This window comes from Poeciliopsis prolifica, unplaced genomic scaffold (genome assembly GCF_027474105.1).
Source record: "Poeciliopsis prolifica strain line A6 unplaced genomic scaffold, Auburn_PproV2 SCAFFOLD024, whole genome shotgun sequence".
Classification (NCBI taxonomy): Eukaryota; Metazoa; Chordata; class Actinopteri; order Cyprinodontiformes; family Poeciliidae; genus Poeciliopsis; species Poeciliopsis prolifica.
The window spans coordinates 4,859,927-4,881,051 of record NW_026562399.1 but is presented as its reverse complement, the minus strand read 5'-3'; the positions used below and the strand labels follow the sequence as shown (position 1 = coordinate 4,881,051).

General features: G+C 43.3%; 2 protein-coding genes and 2 non-coding genes across 4 annotated transcripts; 1 reads left to right on the top strand and 3 right to left on the bottom strand.

The window, feature by feature from the left end:
* Positions 1-4,816: 4,816 nt before the first annotated feature.
* trnaa-agc (transfer RNA alanine (anticodon AGC)) lies at positions 4,817-4,889 on the bottom strand. The gene has a single exon. It is a non-coding gene; the product is annotated as a tRNA-Ala (tRNA).
* Positions 4,890-7,316: 2,427 nt separating this feature from the next.
* On the bottom strand, positions 7,317-7,389 carry trnaa-agc (transfer RNA alanine (anticodon AGC)). The gene has a single exon. It is a non-coding gene; the product is annotated as a tRNA-Ala (tRNA).
* Positions 7,390-9,076: 1,687 nt separating this feature from the next.
* On the top strand, positions 9,077-10,721 carry LOC129370614 (heat shock protein beta-11-like). Its single transcript, XM_055046708.1, has one exon. The coding sequence runs from the start codon at positions 9,201-9,203 to the stop codon at positions 9,825-9,827; it is 627 nt and encodes a 208-aa protein (XP_054902683.1). The 5' UTR covers positions 9,077-9,200; the 3' UTR covers positions 9,828-10,721.
* A 23-nt stretch (positions 10,722-10,744) lies between these two features.
* Positions 10,745-18,706, bottom strand: fam53c (family with sequence similarity 53 member C). Its single transcript, XM_055046551.1, has 5 exons — positions 18,699-18,706; positions 17,539-17,788; positions 17,405-17,462; positions 15,409-16,403; positions 10,745-15,097 (listed from the first exon to the last, which is right to left on the bottom strand). The coding sequence occupies exons 1-5, from the start codon at positions 18,704-18,706 to the stop codon at positions 14,810-14,812; spliced, it is 1,599 nt and encodes a 532-aa protein (XP_054902526.1). The 3' UTR covers positions 10,745-14,809.
* Positions 18,707-21,125: the final 2,419 nt, after the last annotated feature.

The window sequence follows — 21,125 nt, the reverse complement described above, 5'->3', positions numbered from 1 at the left end:
AACTTGTAATTCAAAAAATACATTAATCAACTTAACAGCAAACCCTCAGTACGTTCTGATGACGTCACCATATTACGCAACTCTTTCCCGGTGCGCCACAATCCGGAAACAAGCTACTTGAAAGTAAAGCCGGGAAAATGTTTGGAAATGACAGATAAGGATTAAAGTTAACTAAAGCAGGAACACCACGTGTGCACCCACATCTTAAACCCACAGTTTAAGCTGCAACAAATCGTGAGTTAGCGATTGTGTATGTTTGTGTACGTGTATGCTAACGTGGACTCTTTAATTAGGTCCGAGCTCGTGACGGCTCCTCCGTCACACACGACAGGCCTAGTTCTTTATTGTCTTCACTCTTGTGTTGTTGTTTTTTTTTGACTTCTTAAATCCTAGGATGTTTCGTATCTTTCTCCAAATTGAAAGCTTCGATTTCTTCTTCTTTCCTTCCTGCATGGCATTAATGTCTGGATTCTCCAAATCCTGCAGGATGCTTTCTTCATTGATCTTATCTTCTGTGGATTCTAGATCCACAGAAGTCGAACGACCTGGCAGTGTGTCTCTTGATAGATCCTCCTCTGAAAAAACCGTTGTTTCTTCAGATCCTCCTCTTGACTGAAATCCGTAACCAGGCCAACCTGGTTCTGTTCCTCCTTATGTTGGAAAACTGTGGTTTGTTTTGGTTGCAGATCTTCTTCCTGGGCTTTCACCGTGTCGAGCAGCAGATGATCTTTGGCTCTTTCTAACTCATGTTTCATGCTACTTATTTCTCGCTGGTACCGCTCTGCCTGTTGTTTCAATGTATTGACATCGTTTTCGTAGCAATACTGGAGCTCCTGAAACAAATCTTTGACAGTCTCCAACTCAGCCTGGGCATTTCTTTCTTTCTCTTGGAGGAACTGGATCTCTTGTCTCGTGTGTTCATGTGGGATGCCGTTCTCCACTCTCAGGCTGTCGACGAGCTGCTGATTGTCAGTCGCTCTTTGTAAGGAGGCCTCTTTCTCCTGTCTAACTTCCTGTTGATGCCTTTCCAAGTCTTCCTTCAGTCCAGCAACATCAGTTTAATATTTACATTTGAGTGTAACCATTTTAATTATTATCGCTTTTCGTCAGTAAGGGGAATTCTGTACAATATTAACTATGTTACATGAGCTCATTGTATGAGTTTTTGCTCTCATTCAGATCTTTCTGTAACAGCTTTGTGCTGTCCTGCAGGAATTCAATCTCTTGTCTTGATTTGTCTTGGTGGACAGCGTTCTCTGCTGTCATTTTGTCGAGAAGCGCCATGTCCTCGTCCGATTTGTCCATATGACTTTTTTTCTCCTGAGTTCTCTGTATGTCAAGCTTTTCGAACTGTTCTTTCAAGGCAGAGTAGTTTATTTAATGGATGCGTTTCTCTTTACTTTCTTTGGAAAGAGCAGCTTCCTCCTGTTTTATCTTCTGTTTGTGTGTCTCTGCCTGCTGCTTTAACTCCTAAATTAATTGTAATCCTTCATTTGATGCGCGTTTGCTCTCATCCAGTTCTTCTTGCAAACGCTTTTCACTGTCTTGCCGGAATCTGATCTTTTGTGCCATCTCTTGAATAATTTCATCCTTCTCTGCTCTCAGCTTCTCCAGGCTCCGTTCCTCATTAAGCTTCGCTTCATCAGTAGTTTGTTTCTTGGCCTCCTGCCTCACCAGACCAACGTCTGCTTCATATTTAGAGCGCAGCTCCTCGTAGGAAGCCTTCAGGTCGTCCAGTTCTTATTCAAGGGCCATATTTCTCTCCTTCTCATCATGCATTTCTGCTACCATGGCTTCCTGGCTATGGAAATGAGCCACCTTCAAATCCTCAAATTGTTGTTGCAGCTTCTCTTTCTCCATGTCTTTAATGTAAAAGTGAGCCTGGTAAGCAATGGCCACAGCTTTAAGTACTTCAGGATCAGTGAATTTCTGCAGTCTCTTTAGTTCTTCTGTTGCCCTGGTTGAAAAACCCCACTTTGAGATCCATCTGCTTCTGTAACTGGAATTTGGTCTCTTCCAGCTCCTCCTCCAGGAGGGCCAGGCTTTGGTTGTGGTGTCTTTGTGTATGTTGAGGCATTTTCCTTTCAGTACAATCACTAAAGTCGTCGATTACTAAACTAACTGAACAGTCGATCGGAAAGAGCTTTGTGGGTGTCTGAACTGGTCAGTGGTATTGCAAGCAATGACAAATATGCAGAATTGTGTTACATATTATTCTGCAGTTGATGACATCATTCCACCTCCAAATATCTTACTCTTCATTCTGGTTTACATTCGAAATAGTCCAGGATTTTGATGTTCCATATATCAGGAACATCAAACTCATTTCCATTTGGGGCCTGATTAAAAACCAGAATGTTCTTAAAGGGCCTGTTGGGCCACAATGTATGATAAAAACTATTAAATAGTTAAAATATTAATAAAAAGGTGTTTCAGCATTCAATAACTGTTACTTAAAATAATATAATATCAGGTGTTATGTTGAAGGAAAATGAAAACAATCTCAATCTGAACATCAAAACTTTTCTTTCAATGTTTGGAGCTCGGATTTATTTCCCCAGTATTTTATTTTATTTTTTTCATTTCAATTCAGGGGGCTTGCAAATATTCTTGTGTTTCCTGGAACATTTCAAAAAGTAATTGGGGCCTGCCCATAGAAATGCATAAGGAGGAAGTCAGTCACTGCCTCCATGCATTGCATGGCAGGCACCTATTAATCTTCACCCAATAAAAGGTCTCTTTATTTATTTTTCTTCCATCAACCGAAATGTGGCTCGCAGTGCTGCGAGCCCACCCACAAAAGTGGTATCAAAATGTGTGGCTCAGCGCCGGGAGGGGTGCTATTACGTTTTTTTGGGAATCGGAGTTACGATGGCGACGTAAAAAGTGAAAAACGAGTGAAATTTCCAACTGCCGAAACGCAGAGCATAACTGCCACCAACTGCCGCTCCGCTAGAGTGGAGAATGAAGTGGATTTTTGACCCCCAATCAATTTTGAAATTGCCGTCACGCTGACAAATATCGCCCTATTGGTATCAAACTCGGTCAGGACATCGATACGCATGCCTGCTCCGGTAAAAAGTTTCCAAATTTTCCTAGGCCTTACGGTTTTCTTTCAAGGTGCTTCCAAGCGAAACCATGCGCCTGGGTAACTGACGCTCTCACCATACATTTTCATACTTTTATGGAAAAATACAGACCTCAGCGCACACCATTTTTCTCTCATCGCTGCAATTTCTGTGAATGAGTTACAGATATGAATTGCAGGACTATCGGAGATGACAAATAGCCCTCTCATACGCTTCAAACGATTTTCCGATACGCATCACGGTTTCCGAATGGGAAGGAGTTGTTCGGACCGCTTTTTTCAGTCAAAACTGACTGGGCGTCTCACAAAGATAGAATTCTTTCTGTCTCACACACATTACAGCTGGAAGAGGATCCATTACCATAGCAACGGAACACAGCAGGGCCAGCAGCTGATTAAAACTACAAAAACGCATCACTGTAGTTTTTACTATGGCAGAGCTCTGAGGAAGGAGCTGGCCTTTAGAACTACTTGTGTTTTGGGCATTTTATAACTGATTTTAATCAACCGTTGTTACACATGGAATTAGCGCAGCATTATTAAGCTTAAACAAAATTTCAAAATAAAAGCCCTGACAATTTTTCCATCAAGTAAGTGCTCTTTTGACCATTATATATCTGATTTAACCCAATCACTGTTACACATGGGATTAGATTAGCCATTTAAAATCAAGCTTAATGAAAATTTAAAAATAAAAGCCTTAAGATTCGTCTGTGGCTAATGCAGCGCCACAGGCACTGTAGGGCACTGTATTGCACAGCAACAGGGGCAGCAACAGTGCAGAGTTCGAGTTCAGTTGGCTGTTCAGGTTTAGAGTTGTTGCTTTTAGAAAAATATGTCCGTGTTTCTTTAGGTCTCTGTGTTGTTTCGTTTGATTAGTTTTGCCTGCTTGTTGTGAAGAAGGACGGTGTTTACAGCAGATCGGGCGTTCTGCTCTCTCTCTCTTCTTGCCATAAACTCACTATTTCAGGCTGAATACTGAAGTGACTGTATGGAAATATCACAGGAACGGCTCTTTTATTTACCACCCGCGTCCCCCCGGGAGTTTCTGGCTGAAGAAGCTGATCCGGAGAAAATGAAGGCTGCAAACTTTTCTGCGCGGCGTTAGATTTAACTGGTAGAGACGAATATGTAGAAGCCGCCGTCTTCTTAATTCAGAATGCATTTAAAATCTTTGAAAACTTAAATGCCCATAATATTTGGAAGACGTCAATGTTCATTGAGTTGCTTTATTTGCGTCTTAAATACAACCTTGTGTTTTCTCGTTGTCACTGTAACTCAAAGCGGAAACAAGGTGAGTCTGACTGGGATGTGAACTGATTCCAGGACTGATGTATGTGAATTGGTAGCGCCCTCTGGCTGTGGCACTGAAAATAACCTGATTACTCATTATGTCTGTTCATAACATTAAGGGCTGTTATTGGTCACATTTAATTTGGGAACAAACGGTTTATTGATTGTGAAATAAATTAAAGAGAAATTCTTCTTGTTGTAATATGAATAAAAGATAGTATTATAATCTAATAGGAAAAGCTAAAATCTTTGCGATCAAGAACTCTCAGAAATTGGACAAGAGGTTGCCATAACCAGAACAACTCCTTGGGTTTATACATTCAGCTTCAGCCCAATGTAGTTAAAAAGCAGAGATGAGCTCCAAATCATTTAAGTTATTTGGAGTTAACCATTCACTTTAAAACAAAATTGGAGAAGAAAGAAAATCGAAAAGTTTGGAGGATGCGGGCATCGATCCCGCTACCTCTCGCATGCTAAGCGAGCGCTCTACCATTTGAGCTAATCCCCCACTGCTGCAGTCTCCACACCATGTCACCATTTCCATGGTCCTGTTCTGCTGCTCTTGGGTGGCCGACACCATTCTTTCTTCTACTACTTCCTCAAGAAAGTTTAGTCATACCGCCTGAGAAATGTCTGACTGCATCTGTGTCACCAGGTCCCATTTAAAAACCTTACAATGCTTCCAGACCTGAATTAGCAACACGGCACAGTCATTCACTTTCCACTCACAGCAATCACCTGATTGGCTGATGGTAGACACGGAACTAATGCCATTGGCCAGTGACGCCAAAGGCGGGAGCTCTAAGGCCGCTGGTGAAAATAGAAATGACAACAGGAAATAAACTCAGAGGTTAAAGTGGGAGGTTGTTTAACACTTCAGAGATTACCTGTCTGCACATTAATATATTACTGAGATGTTACATGTCACCTGGACAAATCACATGTCTTCTGGAGAAAGGTTTGATTCTCAGACAAACGCATTTTGCTCTTTGATCACAGGAATAATGTTTGAAAGCCTCACAAAGTACCAGTACCAGCTGTGAAGCATGGTAGTGGTGGAATCATCCTGTGATGCTGCTTTACTTCCAGTGGCACCGGTGCAGCAGAAACCTCTGTGTCACATTGTCAGATAAACTGTTGTGGAGCTTGTCAACAAGACAAACTACAGAAATGAGATAAATCACGTGGTCATATGGTGTAAGTCAAACAATCATCAACTAAACCGAAAAGGACAAAAACAAGCCAAACAGTAGAGAGAGTGAGCAGTACTAGATTTCAATCCTCAGATGCTAAGCGACTCAAAAACGTCACTTTGCAACTACGTCACCAATCATGTAGAGGCGCCATTGAATGTTGAAACTCAATTGTTTTAGCAAGTTGTTTTTGCCAGTATAGTCATTAGGAGTAATCTCATGATGCAATATACGATATTCTGATCACGATCCAATATGTATCATGACATTTGGCAGGCTATACAATTCGATATGATTCAAGGCACTTTTACAATTTTCTGAAAGATTTTAGAAGATTTAGTGACATTTTGTGTGAAATCCAACCATTTTCTGGTCACGCTTATCTCAAGTGGGGTCGGGAGGTGCCTGTGCCTTTCCAGCTAGGTTCCGGGTGAGAGGCGGGGTACATCCTGGACAGGTCGCCAGTCTGTCGCAGGGCAACACAGAAACAAACAGGACAAACAACCATGCACACACACATTCACACCGAGGGAGAATTTGGAAAGACCAATTAACCTGAAGCTAACTAACATTAGCTTATGGTAGCAGGCAATATTCACAAACATTTTTCTAGTAAAATGTGCTATTTACATATCTAAACATTTGAATTCATTCTAACGGACAATGTTTTTACTTTATTTTGCACTTATTTCCAAGTTCATTATGTGTGTTTGTTGTTAGTGTCAGAACAGGTCAGGGGTTACGGTCCGGGCTTTTTGCTTCCATGACGAAGCACAGCAGGCCCGAAGCCTGACAGAACCGGTGCAGAGTTCAGTTGAATGTTCAGGTTCAGAGTTGTTGCTTTTAGAAAAATATGTCCGTGTTTCCTTAGGTCTCTGTGTTGTTTCGTTTTATTAGTTTTGACTGCTTGTTGTGAAGCAGGACGATGTTTACAGCAGATCAGGCGTTCTGCTCTCTTCTTGCCATAAACTCACTCTTTCAGGCTGAATACTGAAGTGACTGCATGGAAATATCACAGGGACGGCTCCTTTATTTACCACCCGCGTCCCCCCGGGAGTTTCAGGCTGAAGAAGCTGATCCGGAGAAAATGAAGGCTGCAAACTTTTCTGCACGGCGTTAGATTTAAGTGGTAGAGACGAATATGTAGAAGCCGCCGTCTTCTTAATTCAGAATGCATTTAAAGTCTTTGAAAACTTAAACGCCCACTATATTTGGAAGACGTCAATGTTCATTGAGTTGCTTTATTTGCGTCTTAAATACAACCTTGTGTTTTCTCGTTGTCACTGTAACTCAAAGCGGAAACAAGCCGAGTCTGACTGGGATGTGAACTGATTCCAGGACTGATGTATGTGAATTGGTAGCGCCCTCTGGCTGTGGCACTGAAAATAACCTGATTACTCATTATGTCTGTTCATAACATTAAGGGCTGTTATTGGTCGCATTTAATTTGGGAACAAACGGTTTATTGATTGTGAAATAAATTAAAGAGAAATTCTTCTTGTTGTAATATGAATAAAAAGATAATATTATAATCTAATAGAGAAAGCTAAAATCTTTGCGATCAAGAACTCTCAGAAATTGGACAAGAGGTTGCCATAACCAGAACAACTCCTTGGGTTTATACATTCAGCCTTCAGCCCAATGAAGGGAAAAAGCAGAGATGAACTCCAAATCATTTAAGTTATTTGGAGTTAATCTTGCACTTTAAAACAAAACAGGAGAAGAAAGAAAATCGGAAAGTTTGGAGGATGCGGGCATCGATCCCGCTACCTCTCGCATGCTAAGCGAGCGCTCTACCATTTGAGCTAATCCCCCACTGCTGCAGTCTCCACACCATGTCACCATTTCCATGGTCCTGTTCTGCTGCTCTTGGGTGGCCGACACCATTCTTTCTTCCACTACTTCCCTGAAGAAAGTTTAGTCATGCCGCCTGAGAAATGTCTGACTGCATCTGTGTCACCAGGTCCCATTTAAAAACCTTACAATGCTTCCAGACCTGAATTAGCAACACCACGGCACAGTCATTCACGTTCCACTCACAGCAATCACCTGATTGGCTAATGGTAGACAGGGAACTAATGCCATTGGCCAGTGACGCCAAAGGCGGGAGCTCTAAGGCCGCTGGTGAAAATAGAAATGACAACAGGAAATAAACTCAGAGGTTAAAGTGGGAGGTTGTTTAACACTTCAGAGATTACCTGTCTGCACATTAATATATTACTGCGATGTTACATGTCACCTGGACAAATCACATGTCTTCTGGAGAAAGGTTTGATTCTCAGACAAACACATTTTGCTCTTTGATCACAGGAATAATGTTTGAAAGCCTCACAAAGTACCAGTTCCAGCTGTCAAGCATGGTAGTGGTAGTATCATATAAACATATTTATATATATAGGCTTGTCGCAATAAACAATAAATTAAAACTACCGACATCATTTCAATTATCATCTATATCGTTTCTTCCTGCCTTTTTCTCTTACTGTTGATGACACTCAATGAAAAAAGGCTCAACTCTGGTGTTCTCCACTGACCCTTCCTTCCTTATTTCCTTAGTGTAATGCCCAGCGCGCGCTGCACAATCTGATGTCGCGGATTGTCGGCCCATTATCAGAACCTGAGAGACACATTAGCCGACAGAAATCCTCTCTATAACGGTTCGATTGAAACTGTGATGTGTCCAACAATGGACACAAAATAATAAGTCCAGTTCACTAACTTTGAAACCAGGCATTAATCAATTCCTTACTACAATCTGCCTGGAATGCATGTGGCTAGTGTCAGTCTGACTGAATGAACATCATTATAACCTATTTATCTATGAATACATCGAGGGCTGCCAGTCATTACGACTGATGGCTACTAGCTATTGCCGTCTTCTCTCTTCATCAAAGGTTTACAATACATTGACAAGTTCAGTTTGCATTCTTGTCTCTTTGTGCAGTTGACTGTGCAATATCCTATTACGGTTTTTACAGTGAACTCAACTAAGTAAAAGCGATATAAGGCGACCAAAGCAACCAGATCAGCCATGACATTCACTTGAGCTGATGGGAAAAATCAAACATCTTTAGATTAAGACATTCAAACATCTGATGACAAGGTTTCAAGCATTCCCAGAGAGATCTAGATAATATCTTATGAGGTTTTCTGAATCAAAAAGTTAACCAACAGACTTGCTGTTTTCCTCAGAAGTGAGTGGAAACAGGACACAGTGAGTATTTTACACTTATGTAGCCCAGATTTTGAGGGCAGTCGTCCGGTTTGGAGTTCTTCGGGACATTTTCTCTGGTTCTGGTTGAGAGTCCCAAGCTGATTTAGGAGTCAGGAGTCAGAATGGCGTTTGGGTTGGGGTGTGTTCCTCTGTGAGTGATGAACCTCATAAAGAAAGCTCTGCAAACATGTGCCACATGCCGACCGTCTCAGCTTTGTTCTATTTCTGCTCCAGGATTCAGTCATAGTCTGTATTAAGCAGCTGAACACACTCACACACACACACACTGAGGAATGCATCTGGAACCTTCCTGCCGAGGCGTGTTGGGATATAAATGCAACCAGGGACAGAAATCTCTCAGACAAAGCAGTAGCAGATCAGAGATCCTCTCAGCGTCCAACAGACTAACAGGATGTTGTGTCCCAGCGTCTTCCAGGCGACTCCGGCCGCCATGAGGCCCTTCCTGGAGCTGCACTGGCCCATCCGCAGCCTGTGGCCCGAGACCCGGCCGCTCTTCTACCAAATGGAGCAGGAGATGATCCGCCACATGCAGGAGATGAGGCAGAGTATGGAGTACATGGAGCGGCTGCACCAGAAGATCTTCGAGGAGATTGATCAGACTTCCTGCTCTGCGGGGGCTTTCAGGCCCATCGCCTTCCAGGAGCTGGGGAAGGACGGTGACGCCTTCGCACTGAGTCTGGACACGGCTGAGTTTGCCCCGCAGGAACTGTCCGTCAAACAGGTCGGCAGGAAGCTGCGGGTGAGCGGCAGAATGGAGAAGAAGCAGGAGGACGCGAAGGGCTCGTATTCCTACAGGTGTCAGGAGTTCAGGCAGGAGTTTGACCTTCCGGACTGCGTCAACCCAGAGACTGTCAGCTGCTCGCTGGTGGGGGGGCGGCTGCAGATCCAGGCGCCCCGAGAGAAACCGCCAAGCGACGGGAAGGAACGGATCGTCCCCATCAATGTCACCTCTGCCCCGGCCATCACCTCAGAGAACAGCAACGCCGCCGCAGAGAGCAGCCCAGCTGAGAAAAATTGAACAGAGTGACACATCTCAACAGATAACGTATCCGCTGGAGGAACCAGGAAGTTTTCCCCATTGCACTTTGATTTCTAACAGCTTTAAAGTTGTTGTTTTTATAAAAATAAAGAGTCACTATAAAATGTCACATAGTATATTAACTAAACACTAAATAAAATACAAAATGCATTCTAAATTTAAATGTAGATCCAGTCATATTTATACTTTTAGATATTTTTGTCTATGTCTGTAAACCAACCGTCAGCGAAGCATCTGTTGATAGCAGGTCTATGAGCCGTTTAAGTCCTTTGTTCTTCTAGGGCAGTTTGATAATGTTAGTGTTTTTATTCTAATTTAGTGAACCAAAGAAGTTCTTCATGCATGATCTTTGTTTTTGTTTATAAATAATTTCACTGTCATGTTTTAACATGACACATCAAAAATTTGATGACCTCCTGACACAAACTAGGGTCAGAGCAGCAACCGTTGCTGTTCATCAACCTGGAAAGGGTCCATCTCTGCACGTCTCAGTTAGCAGGATAAAGGCTAAAGGTCAAATAACTTGTATGACTGCTTGAAATAGTTGAAGAAAGCCTCTTCTCTCTACAAACAAGATGGCAGCAGGACAAAGTGTATCAAAACTGCAAAAGACTTCTGGGACAATGTCTTCTGAACTGATGAGACCAGAGTGGAGACATTGGACTGTGATGAACAGAACCCAGATGGAAGAAACCAAACCCAGCATATCAGCAAAATGGGAGAGGAAAATAAAACACAGGACACCATTTTTCCACTTTCCTTGTAAAATAATTCTCAGTAAACTTAATTTATTCACAAACTGCTTTTCAAATTGTCATGTTGACATTTGTCTTTTCTGGTAAATCACATACAATAAAAAACATTTCTAAAAGACAGGAGATGTCTGAGACTCTTCACTAACTATACATGACTACTCCTCATCCTTATGGAAACAACACGGTTTTCCAACTCGATGTCTTCATGTCGACACCTTTACTGCGTTCAGACATCAGATTAGAAATATTAAGAAAAAACAGCAGAAAATGATCAACAGAAGGACTAAAAAATTAACAGCTACAGTACACGTTTTCCATTTGTTCTGTTGGTTTATTTTCCCTTTATTCTTTTAAATGTGGTTACAGGATAACAATACGCTCAGTTAAGGCTTATGTTGGATGCTATGCATGATATTTAACAGAAACAGACTGGGTGGATGAAGACAAGAGGGTGAATGCAGCTAACATGAGAAATGAAGACATTCGATCTTGTAATGAGTTCCTGTCATAAAGTGTTTTCCTCCCTGAAATCAAATCAGGATTTTCTAAGTTTATTGGGTTTTGTTGTCGCGCACTCCAGGAAGTACAGAAATAACTGCAATCCTGAACGGGGTTTTTCTTCCCACTGTCACTACATGCTTGTTCAGCAGGAGGAATTGACTCAATACAATCTGCAGAGTTTCCTTTGATAGAAAACCTTTTACTGAGTAAACTTTACTGCATCGTTTAATAAATGGGAAAAATAGAGCTAGCATGGACCATTCAGTCCATGCTAACAGTTGGAACAAAAATATTCTAATTCAGAAATGTAATCTCTGACATGTGGACCTCTTGGTGCAAAAGCAAAAACACAAGGAGGCTAACCGTAAACAGCTAGAAAAATGTCTCTAAAGTTTGAAAATTGCTTGACTAACAGGGATGTTTGATATTTCTGTTTTGATCGAGGACTCTGCGTTTTACGGGGACGCCATGTCCAGACCCGTCTGTCAGGGACTCCTTGTGACTATGAGACCGCCTTCTGACACGTTTTGTTTAATTCATGTGTTCAGGTTTTACTTCAGCGTTTGAGGGAAAGTATCTAAGATACAGTAAATAAATGTCGCATGAAGGAAATTCTGCTCACTTTGTAATTACTTCATAAGTTCAGTTAAACCTCATCTCTATTCCACCGTTGCCTTAACATTTACAATTCTTTATTTTACAGCAAAATACAGGTTTAATTTTAAATGCAACATTATCTTAAAGGAGTAGTTCAACATTTTCATAAATAATCTCATTTAGATTTGTGCCAATGCTAATCTGCTAATCTAGCCACGGTGGATAGACCGTCTTAAAGTAATGCATTTTCATCCTCCTGATGCCCAAAAAACCACTAGCTGATCACGTTTCGCATTAAAGGATGGTAAGATTTGCCTTCAGTTTTGCTAATATTATTTAGCAAACAAGCCAATGTCTGTGCTAATACTCTATGGTCACATCATTGTCCATGTATGGCAAATAAAAAGTCATAAAGATGTAAATGAAAGTTTTTATAAAGGCAGCAGACAGTTATTAGCTTCCAGACGTGTTTACGACCTTCTCAGCTATGATGAACCTGAAAGGCTGCAATCAGCTGTAGAGAGGTGGAGTTGAGATGATTTCATGCTTCAAGTTATAGTTGGGATTAAATGATATGGATGCTGCATGAAAACTCATGGAAGACCCTTCTAGCTCTGCTGATCACGCTTCCACTCCAGGACTCAAAGCTTAGGCACAAACATGAGGCTAAACTGTTCCTAAAAACATTGAACTGTTCCTTTAAGCGTTTTAAATTAGGAGCCCACAGCAGGCAGAAATTAACCACTTCACACACACAACCCAGGCATTCAGGTAGCAACACTGCCCCACAAAGGCAGACAGCAGCAACTGCACGCCAAAAAATTTCTTTACGCTATTGAATGATCACTGACTCTACTGGTCTAACAAAAAGGCCTGCTTTTAACTGTTGAAAAAAATTTAATCGACAAGGTGTGTGAGAATTTAAGGATAAATTATTGTAATTTAAACTATAAAATGGGTAAATATACAATTAAATGTTGATTTATCCCCAAACAACACAGGATTAAATTTTCCCTCTGACATAAAACATAACGGTTTGCAAATTAGCATTAGCTAATTTTTCTTTTCTTTTTCCAGATAATTGTCATGAAGTGACTGGACTATATTCTGAGTTTCAGCCCAGTTTATAACTGCTATGTGGATCCTTGGAGGGCAGAGATGCTTCATAGTATACAGACACACAGATGATGTCAGGTTTAAATTATTTATAAAAGTTTAACAGTAAAGTAGCCACAGCAGAACGCCGATAATCCATCAACCAGCCTCTTAACAACTTCAGCTTGAAAACGGTATAAAATCTTGTTTTGATGCATTTAAGGGCATTTCCCAATCTCAGATGCTGAAATACATCATATTACGTTCGTTCTTATATCATAAAAATCATCTTGGATTTTTTTTTTCTGAGTAGATCAAAACCCAAAAAAGGGAAATAAAATCACTGTGTCCCTTTTATGCGTCAAAGCTGCTAAACAGCGACTGGGCTGGATTATCAAACTAATGGGTGAAAACAACATCATAAATCTGGCAGGAGGTGAAACAATCAGCTCAAACAGTCAGTGAAACTAAAATGTTTAACAGTTTCTGTGACTTCTCAGTGCTCAGATTGAATCCAGATTAAGGGGTTCTGTCAGATTAACTAATCACAGTTCAGCCTGGACTGTTCATTTGTGTGACTCAAATTTTGAAACCGACTGAAAAAAATATGTTTCTTCTGCCATTTTTAGCTTATATTTGGATCCAACACAGACAAATAAAGTTACAACAATAATATTCAATATTTGTATTGCCCTCTATTGGCAGTGGCTGATATTACATTTAAGATTTACCAGTTAAAACAAAAAAAAAAACCCTGTCATTTTTACGCAAAGTAAAAATTCATAGTTTTAAATCAAGATTGTTTCACCAAACCAGTAAGACTCCACTAATAAATCTACTTAAGTCTTTCACCGAAAACTTGAGGGTTTGTTCCTTTGGATTAATTTTCCCCTGGAGATTAAAATTCTCCATTCACTTTTTTTATGCCAAATTTAACAGATTCATGCATTTTATTGCAATCTAAACTGTTTTTTAAGTTCCTCTTTGAATCCAAAGTTAATTCTCAGTTTGTATTTATATATTATTTCCATTATTTCTTAAATAATTTGCTGGTTTTATGGCAAGATTACAGAGTCTGAAACTTGAGATTAGTTAAAGTTTCTGCTTCACTCAACAGAAAATAACTAGAGCACTTTTTGATGGTTTAATCCAAACCTAGATGACTGAACGATTTTAATTAAAAACACAAACAGTTGTCACAAACTGTCAGAAGAAATCCATTGGATTCAATCTAAACACAGGTCACATGACCAGCAGGGTGTGATGTCACACACATGCACGTTTGCACACACACACACTCAGTTGTAGTGTTTTCAGTGACAGTTGTGTACAGCAGGACTGCGCGAACACTCGGCTGAACAACAGCATCAGTGGCTTTTTGCCCTCAGCGACGACTGACAGGCGCCGCCGCAGCAACCCTGAACGCATCACACCAGGTCACATAACTGCAGCAACGGAAAATCATTTGTTTTTGGAGGAATTAAAATTCAGAAATCTGGAGGTTTTTCATCATTTAAAGGCCTTTGTGATTAAATTATTTTTTAGACTCTTGATTGTCATTAAATGCAAAACTAAGTTTTTAATCTCTGTCTCAGATCAGAACTCATCGAATTCTTTATATGTATGAGAATATTTATGTCTCATTTCATCTTTGGTGTGAAGATTATTCCAGGTTATGTTTCTGTGGCGGTTCAGGACCGTCTGGGTCGGCCGCTGCAGCGCCGCATTCGCCTCGTCAGACGTGTTGGAAGTTACCTGGACCAGAGCTGGTACTGGTCCAACTGAAACGGACCAGTTTGTCCAGGTCTGCCGGCCGCCACATCATCACTGTTGCCAGTAATCAGCTCGTCCAATGGGAGAAGATGTTGTTCCTGAGAGCTCTGCTGATTGGTGGCGAGAACTCGCCGAGTGTTAAGAAGATGGTGGGACAGGAAGAAGGGCAGGGGTCAGGTCATTTCAAAATAAAACTCAGTTAGAAAACAGAAACAGAGAACAGCCTTCATTTACAACAAGTCAGTTTTCTTCTATTAAGTTCAGGTCCAGTTCTGTACAATCCCTCTCAAATACGGCCTGCTGTGCCGCCTCACGCTCCTCCGCCTCCTCCTCTTCGTCCTCATCATCCTCACGGCATTCCTCGTCACTCTCGCTCAGCGGCCCGATGCTGGTGCGGCCCAGGCACTCGGCGGGTGAGCAGGAGCCCCGAAAGTCGCCCATGAAGGCCTCCATGCCCATGCAGACGTCGCCGCCACAGGCTAGCCTACCGCCGCCGCGCTCCAGGCACTGCGGGTCGATGCTGCGCGTCTGCAGGGACGAAAGCAGGCAGTTAACAGGAGAAAGGGCTGAACACGGTGGGGAGAAAGAAGCTAAACACAGAGATACACATGGTGCTAAACTCTTTAAAGACGCTAAGCAAAAATATAAGCAAGGAGGTAAGCGCTGCATTAAAGTCATAATATACAAGAAAGTTATAACGAGAAGAAAGTCGTGATGATACGATAAGACGTAGCGAGAATAAAGTTGTGATAAGACAACGTCCTCATAACATGAGAATAAAGTCATAAGAAGAAATTACTAGCAGAATAAAATAGCAAACATGCAAACCAATTGACTACCTGCGTCATCTTGGTGAAGTCAAGGACGGGCCGGGCGCAGGGTCGGTCGGGGTCACGGCGCCGCTTCAAGCCCGGCTTCAGCAGCAGTAGGTCGCAGGGCTGCGAGTGACAGCGCGGCAGCTGCGGCGGGAGACTGCGGCGGAGAGAAGACGGCGTGCTGCAGGCGGAAGAGGGCGAGGGAGGTACTGGCCCCAACGCGGCGGTTCCGGCGGCGGCGTAACCCGGCGGGGGCGGTGCCGCCTGGCTGGGGACCGGAGGCGGAGGAAGGAAAGTGGAGGCGGCCGAGTCTCTGATGAGCACTGGCGAGAGGGAGAAGCGCCGCTGGGGAGGCGGAGGCGGATGCAGCGGGGAGGGCGATGACGAGCAGGAGGAGGGGGAGGGGAAAAAGCAGCAGCAGGCTCCACCCCCTGCCGCCGCCTCACTGGGGTCCCAGGGGAAGCTCCATGGCAATGGGGAGTCCGGCGACAGCGCCAGGCTGAAGAAGGTGGGGCTGGAAGAGGAGTGCAGCGATGAGGTCAGAGAGGAGCTGGGGGCACGCAGCGGGCAGACTCCGCCCCCCGCCATGCCCACACCCCCTGCCGCCACTGCCACGCCCCCTCCCGCCACGCCGCCACCCGCGCCTCCATGGCACTGCTGGCGGCTGACGGGAGTCCAGACGCGTGAAGCGCTGGGCCGCCAGGTGTAGCGGCAACGCGATAGGTCCTCCGGCACCGACAGCGAGCGGCAGTGGCGCTTGGGCGGCGGGGGTGGCGGAGGGGGCGGTCCAATCCCCGGGGGAGCCGCCGCCGCCCCAGACGGAGACAGCTCTGACGCCGAGGTGCTGGGTGCCAGGGGTCGCTGAGGCTCAGAGGGACCGCCCTCCAAGGGGTCACCGGCCTCCTGAAGGTGGGCATCAGGGGGCACCAGGGGCACGGGGCCGGGGGGGAAACTAGAGCTCAGCAACCCCCCCTGCAGGCTGGTCTTAGAGGGAGGGCAGAACTGCCAGTAGCTGCTCTCTGGTGAAACACAAACAGGAAGTGATTCTACTGAGATGAATTTCACTTTAGGTTTTCTTCATGCTACAAACTGAACTAGTGATAATAACCTAAATAAGCAGAAATCTTTAAAGCAACCATGACAATTTTCTGCCACACCTTCCTTCCTCTGTCTCCTCACTCTGATTATTTTTTCCTACTACTCTCCGTTTTCTCTGAGTTACACCTGGTCCGGCGTTCTGATTGGCTTTAGGGCTGGACTATTAATTGATAACAATATATATCGCAACAGACACTTAATCAATATGTACAGATAAGATATTTGACAAAACATTCAACAAATGGAATATTCAGAACTCCAATCAGAAACCGCACGGTATTCTGGGAAATATAGACATTAATTGCTCAAACGCTGGCAGCCAGTTAAGCTAGCTGGATGGCGTCAAATAACTCACTCGTTATTTTGTTGCCTAGCAACTCACTTATTGGTTGCCCAGCAACCCCCTGCTGAGTAACTTACATGGTAACAGTTTAACACTTCGCTGCTCATAACTAGTGGTGAACATTTTTGTATCGTGATACAAAAATAAATTTAAATAACTGTCTTATGATAAGAATTTTTATTTATGGTTCTTACTTTGCTTTGTAATTAATTATGTTTAAAACCGTTCTTATTGTCGGGTTTGTTAGTTTTACTATTTTATTCACAATAAAGACATCAAAAAATACCAATACATTTGAAAATGCAGTACCTGTTCAGGGTGAAATAAATCACACTTCTTGTATTACAGATGGGAATGTTTTTAAAGAGCAACATTAGACATAATAAATAGTTCTTTTTGTCACTTTTATCGTTACCACAACACCACAAAATACCATGATATTCATATTGCCCAGCTCAACTCAAAACTGCTAAAAAAAAAACCTAATCGTCAGAATCGTCGATAAATACTCAATTGCTAAATTAATCTAGTAGTTCTTAAACCTCCTGCCTGAACAGTGGGCTGCGGACAAACACTCACCAGGCATCAAGCCATCTGGGGGCCAGCACTCTGGGAGGGTTTTCGGGTCCAGCAGGGACTGAAAGAAAAAGCTTTGGTGTTAGCGAAACTGGGATCTGAGTGTTCATCTGGGTTCCTCTGGCTGAGTGCCTCACCAGGTAGTAGTCCCCCGGCTGAGCAGGGTCGCCTGCCAGAGTCTGTTTCCTCAGGCTCTCCACCAGCAGCGAGACCACAGCATGGTGGCAGCAGCCGAGGGGGCAGACGGGGCAGGGCAGCGGGGAAGAGGCGGGGTGAGGAGGGGGTAAGAACAGGGAGGAAAGAGGGGGAGGAGGAGGAGGGAAGGGAGAGCTCTGGCCGTGTTTTTTCCCGTCTGTTTGGTCCGTAGCAAGAAGGAGGGGGGAGGGGCTTAAGGCAGAGACTCCGCCTCCTTACCCCCGCAGGCCCATGCAGCCCCGCCCACTATCACAAGGGCATCATCATTCACCTGTTGCCCTGGGAACACACCTAGCGAAGAGAAACACATGTTCAAGTTAATATTGAAGAATCAAACTGGAAGCTGAATTCATCGATTCTTCTGCTCAGTCAACAAAACAAAGAAACAATGATAAAGAATCTTACAAATAGTTTAAGAACAATGCAATGTATATTAACCAGAGACCCAACAAGATCATGCTACAACTAGACCATGATGCTACAGCTAGAGCTGAATCCAACGGTTTTGGTTCTATGGGTCCAACTATATCTGGATCCAACTGTCGCCCTAGAGGCGGATGCAGCAGCGGGGTGCTAATAGTTTAAATCAGGGGGAAAACACAAAAAGGGTCACCAAAGGGGAAATAAAAGAGGTCATTTTAAAAGGGTCTAACAGAATGGCTTAATTGGACATAAGGAAGATTGGCCAGTGGCTAACAGTAGGTACCGGCAGTGACGCTCTTTCCACTCAGGAATATGAGAGGACGGATGCTGATCACGGAAAATAGCCTAAATTCCCATCATCAAAAGTTCTTTAAAAAAAAAACAACATGACTGTGTTAAAGATTATTAATTTTTCTTTCTAAGGATACCAATTTTATGCATATTGCAGCAAAATTTTCTAATAGTTATCATGAATTTTTTGAAAAGTCTGATTAGAAGAGATTTTTTGTGATTCTGCAAACTGAAAAGCGGACGTATCGCCCGGCTGGCTGATCGTGACATCTGCCGCGCTTCTCCTGAGAGCCGCGCTAAGACTGCGGGAGGGGTAAACAGTTAAATCTAGTCGAAACTTTTTCAAAAGAGGAGAAATTAAGCAAACACGGTCGCTTCACCTCCTCACCTCAACATGGGGTTATCCCTCCTCCTCCTGTGGATCACACAGGTATGCTTTGCTTCCCTGTCCTTATTATTAAGTATAATAATTTTAAAACAGAGGATTATATCCACTGTTTTTATGGGCCACGGGAATTGTGCAGGATGACTTGTATATGTGTGGTTAGGTTTGTGCTGATTTTGTGCGATTTGTGCCACAAGCACATGATCTGCAATAGCAGATGTGCCTAGTGGCAGTATCCAATACTCACCACGGCAAACTCTATTTTCTGCCAGTAATATAAAAAAACTATTAAAGACAGCCATAAATGTTTTTATCTGATGCAGCCGCAACAAAAAAATCCCCATTTCCTACCAGCAATATCAACAAAACTATTAAAAATGGCCAAAGATGGACGCCTTTATTTTACTCAGCAGCCTAAGTTATCTGTAGTAGAGAAGTTTTATTGAAATCTGATGAAAAATACAAATTTGGGGAGTGGTCAAAAAATATACTAAATTTTGGGAAAAAAATTAAAGTTTTATTCCGTCAGTCAAATTAGCTTTGGAAGCATTTTTGCGGATTAATTAATCTTTATTAAACAGTAACAGACCCCTACCAAAAATTTGTCCTGTTAAGACCACACAGCAGGCTGGGCAAAATAGCTTTTGGGGCTTGGTGTCAATATATATATTTTTAATATGGCATCCCAAACATGCTATGTCTGCTGTCTGGGTCAATATTGAAATTTGTTTGATTTTTCAAAATTACATTTTCTAAAGAATTTTCATTTTAAAAGTAAGCTATTTATATTGTGCATTTTTATGTTTTGCGATGTGATTTATATATGTTTAAAAAAATTATTACAAATAAGTGTCAAATTGATTTATTTTTAAGTAATCGGGTTTCAAAAATCCCATCTTTTTCTATTCAAAGGTTTGTGGCAAGGTACACATACCCCTCAAAATCTCAAAAACCGTTAAGACATGATGGGCTGAAATGTTTTTATGCTCTTTGTCTTTTAATAGAAAAATGCATTTAAAGAACTAAAAATCTAAACAAAAAAATGACTGCAGGTACCTACAAACAGACAATGCCACTAGGATGGATAAAAGAGGGGTAGGAGGTCAAAATGGGGTATTTTAGGGAAACAGGGCTAACTACATAACTACCAGAGGGGTAATAAAAACTGATGGGGTGGTTAACAGAGGGGAAATACCATAGGGGTTAATTGAGAGTAACAGGGACTAATTGAGTGGTTCAAAGTGGGGGTAACTGGACAGAAGGAGGATTAACAAGGAGACGGTACAACAGACAGGGCTAATGGGGCTAAAAGAGGGGTACGAGGGCCAAATGGGGTATTTCAGGGTAACAGGGACTAACTACATAGCTAAGAAATTGGTAATAAAGGCTAGTGCAGGTGACATTTACAGGGGTAAACTGGGGGTGACAATGGCTACTGGGTTATAGGGTGCAGGGGTAACAGGGTGGCCAACAGAGGGGGTAACACTAAGGAGGGCTTACTGGGAATTATAGGGGCAAATGTGGGGGTGGTGGGGTGGGGTAGTCGGTCAAAAATAATGCTAAAGGGTGTATGGGGTAATAGATGGGGTAACAGTAAAACAAGGGCTAACTGGGGGCTACTGGGTAATAAATGGGGGTAAATAGGAGGCCGAATGGGAAGACTAATGAGGTGTTGGGGGTAATGGGGTGCATCGAGGGGGCTAACCGGGGGTAACAGCAGCAGGCAGAGCCAAGCTAGCGGCAGCTAATGGCGCTGTTAGCGGCACAGCCCAAATAAACAAGCGGAGATCCTGCGCTGATGCTCGGCTACAGGCCTGCTGCCTCCCCGCCAGCCTGGACGGTCACAGCGGCGCTGCTGGCTCACACAGGCCGGTCCGCGGAGCCCCTGAGCGGGGACACGGGGGGGGATGCACGCCGCACACCGACCCGAACCGCGACCGAACCTAACATGCAGTCGCCCCCCCTCCTCCCAGGTCCCAGCGGCGGCTTACCTGGTCTGGTGTCGAAGTGAGGCGGTTCCGGTGCTCGGTGTATTGACCCAGTATTACCGAGCAGCAGCGGCACCCAACCCACCGAAATGAATCAAAGCACGGATGATGTCGCTCGGCTCCGGTACCGACCCGCAGCTCGGTTCTGATCTCAGCGCGATGTCTCCTAATTATCCAGCGTAATAATGGAAATCCTGCGCGCACACGCCCGTGAGCGGCGGGCATTCATAAATAACATTTACGGTGCCAGGAGGAGGATGAAGAGGAGGAAGAAGAGGAGGAGGAGCGATGCTTCATGCTTCATCATCAGCACCTGCTCCTCTTCTTCTTATTTTACTCCTCCAGCCTCTGCAGAACGCAAACAGCTGAACATCAGGCCAGAAATCCTGCAGAAATAAAAAATAATCCAGCTGGAGCAAAACAAGCCCTTCAGCGCAGGGGA

Excerpts from the sequence above, each read along its gene's own strand:
- LOC129370614 (XM_055046708.1), top strand. The coding sequence starts at position 9,201 with ATGTTGTGTCCCAGCGTCTTCCAGGCGACTCCGGCCGCCATGAGGCCC.
- fam53c (XM_055046551.1), bottom strand. Across the intron at positions 17,463-17,538 it reads AGCCGGGGGACTACTACCTG|TCCCTGCTGGACCCGAAAAC; the intron begins GTGAGGCACTCA and ends TTTTTCTTTCAG. Across the intron at positions 15,098-15,408 it reads ACTTCACCAAGATGACGCAG|ACGCGCAGCATCGACCCGCA; the intron begins GTAGTCAATTGG and ends TCGTCCCTGCAG.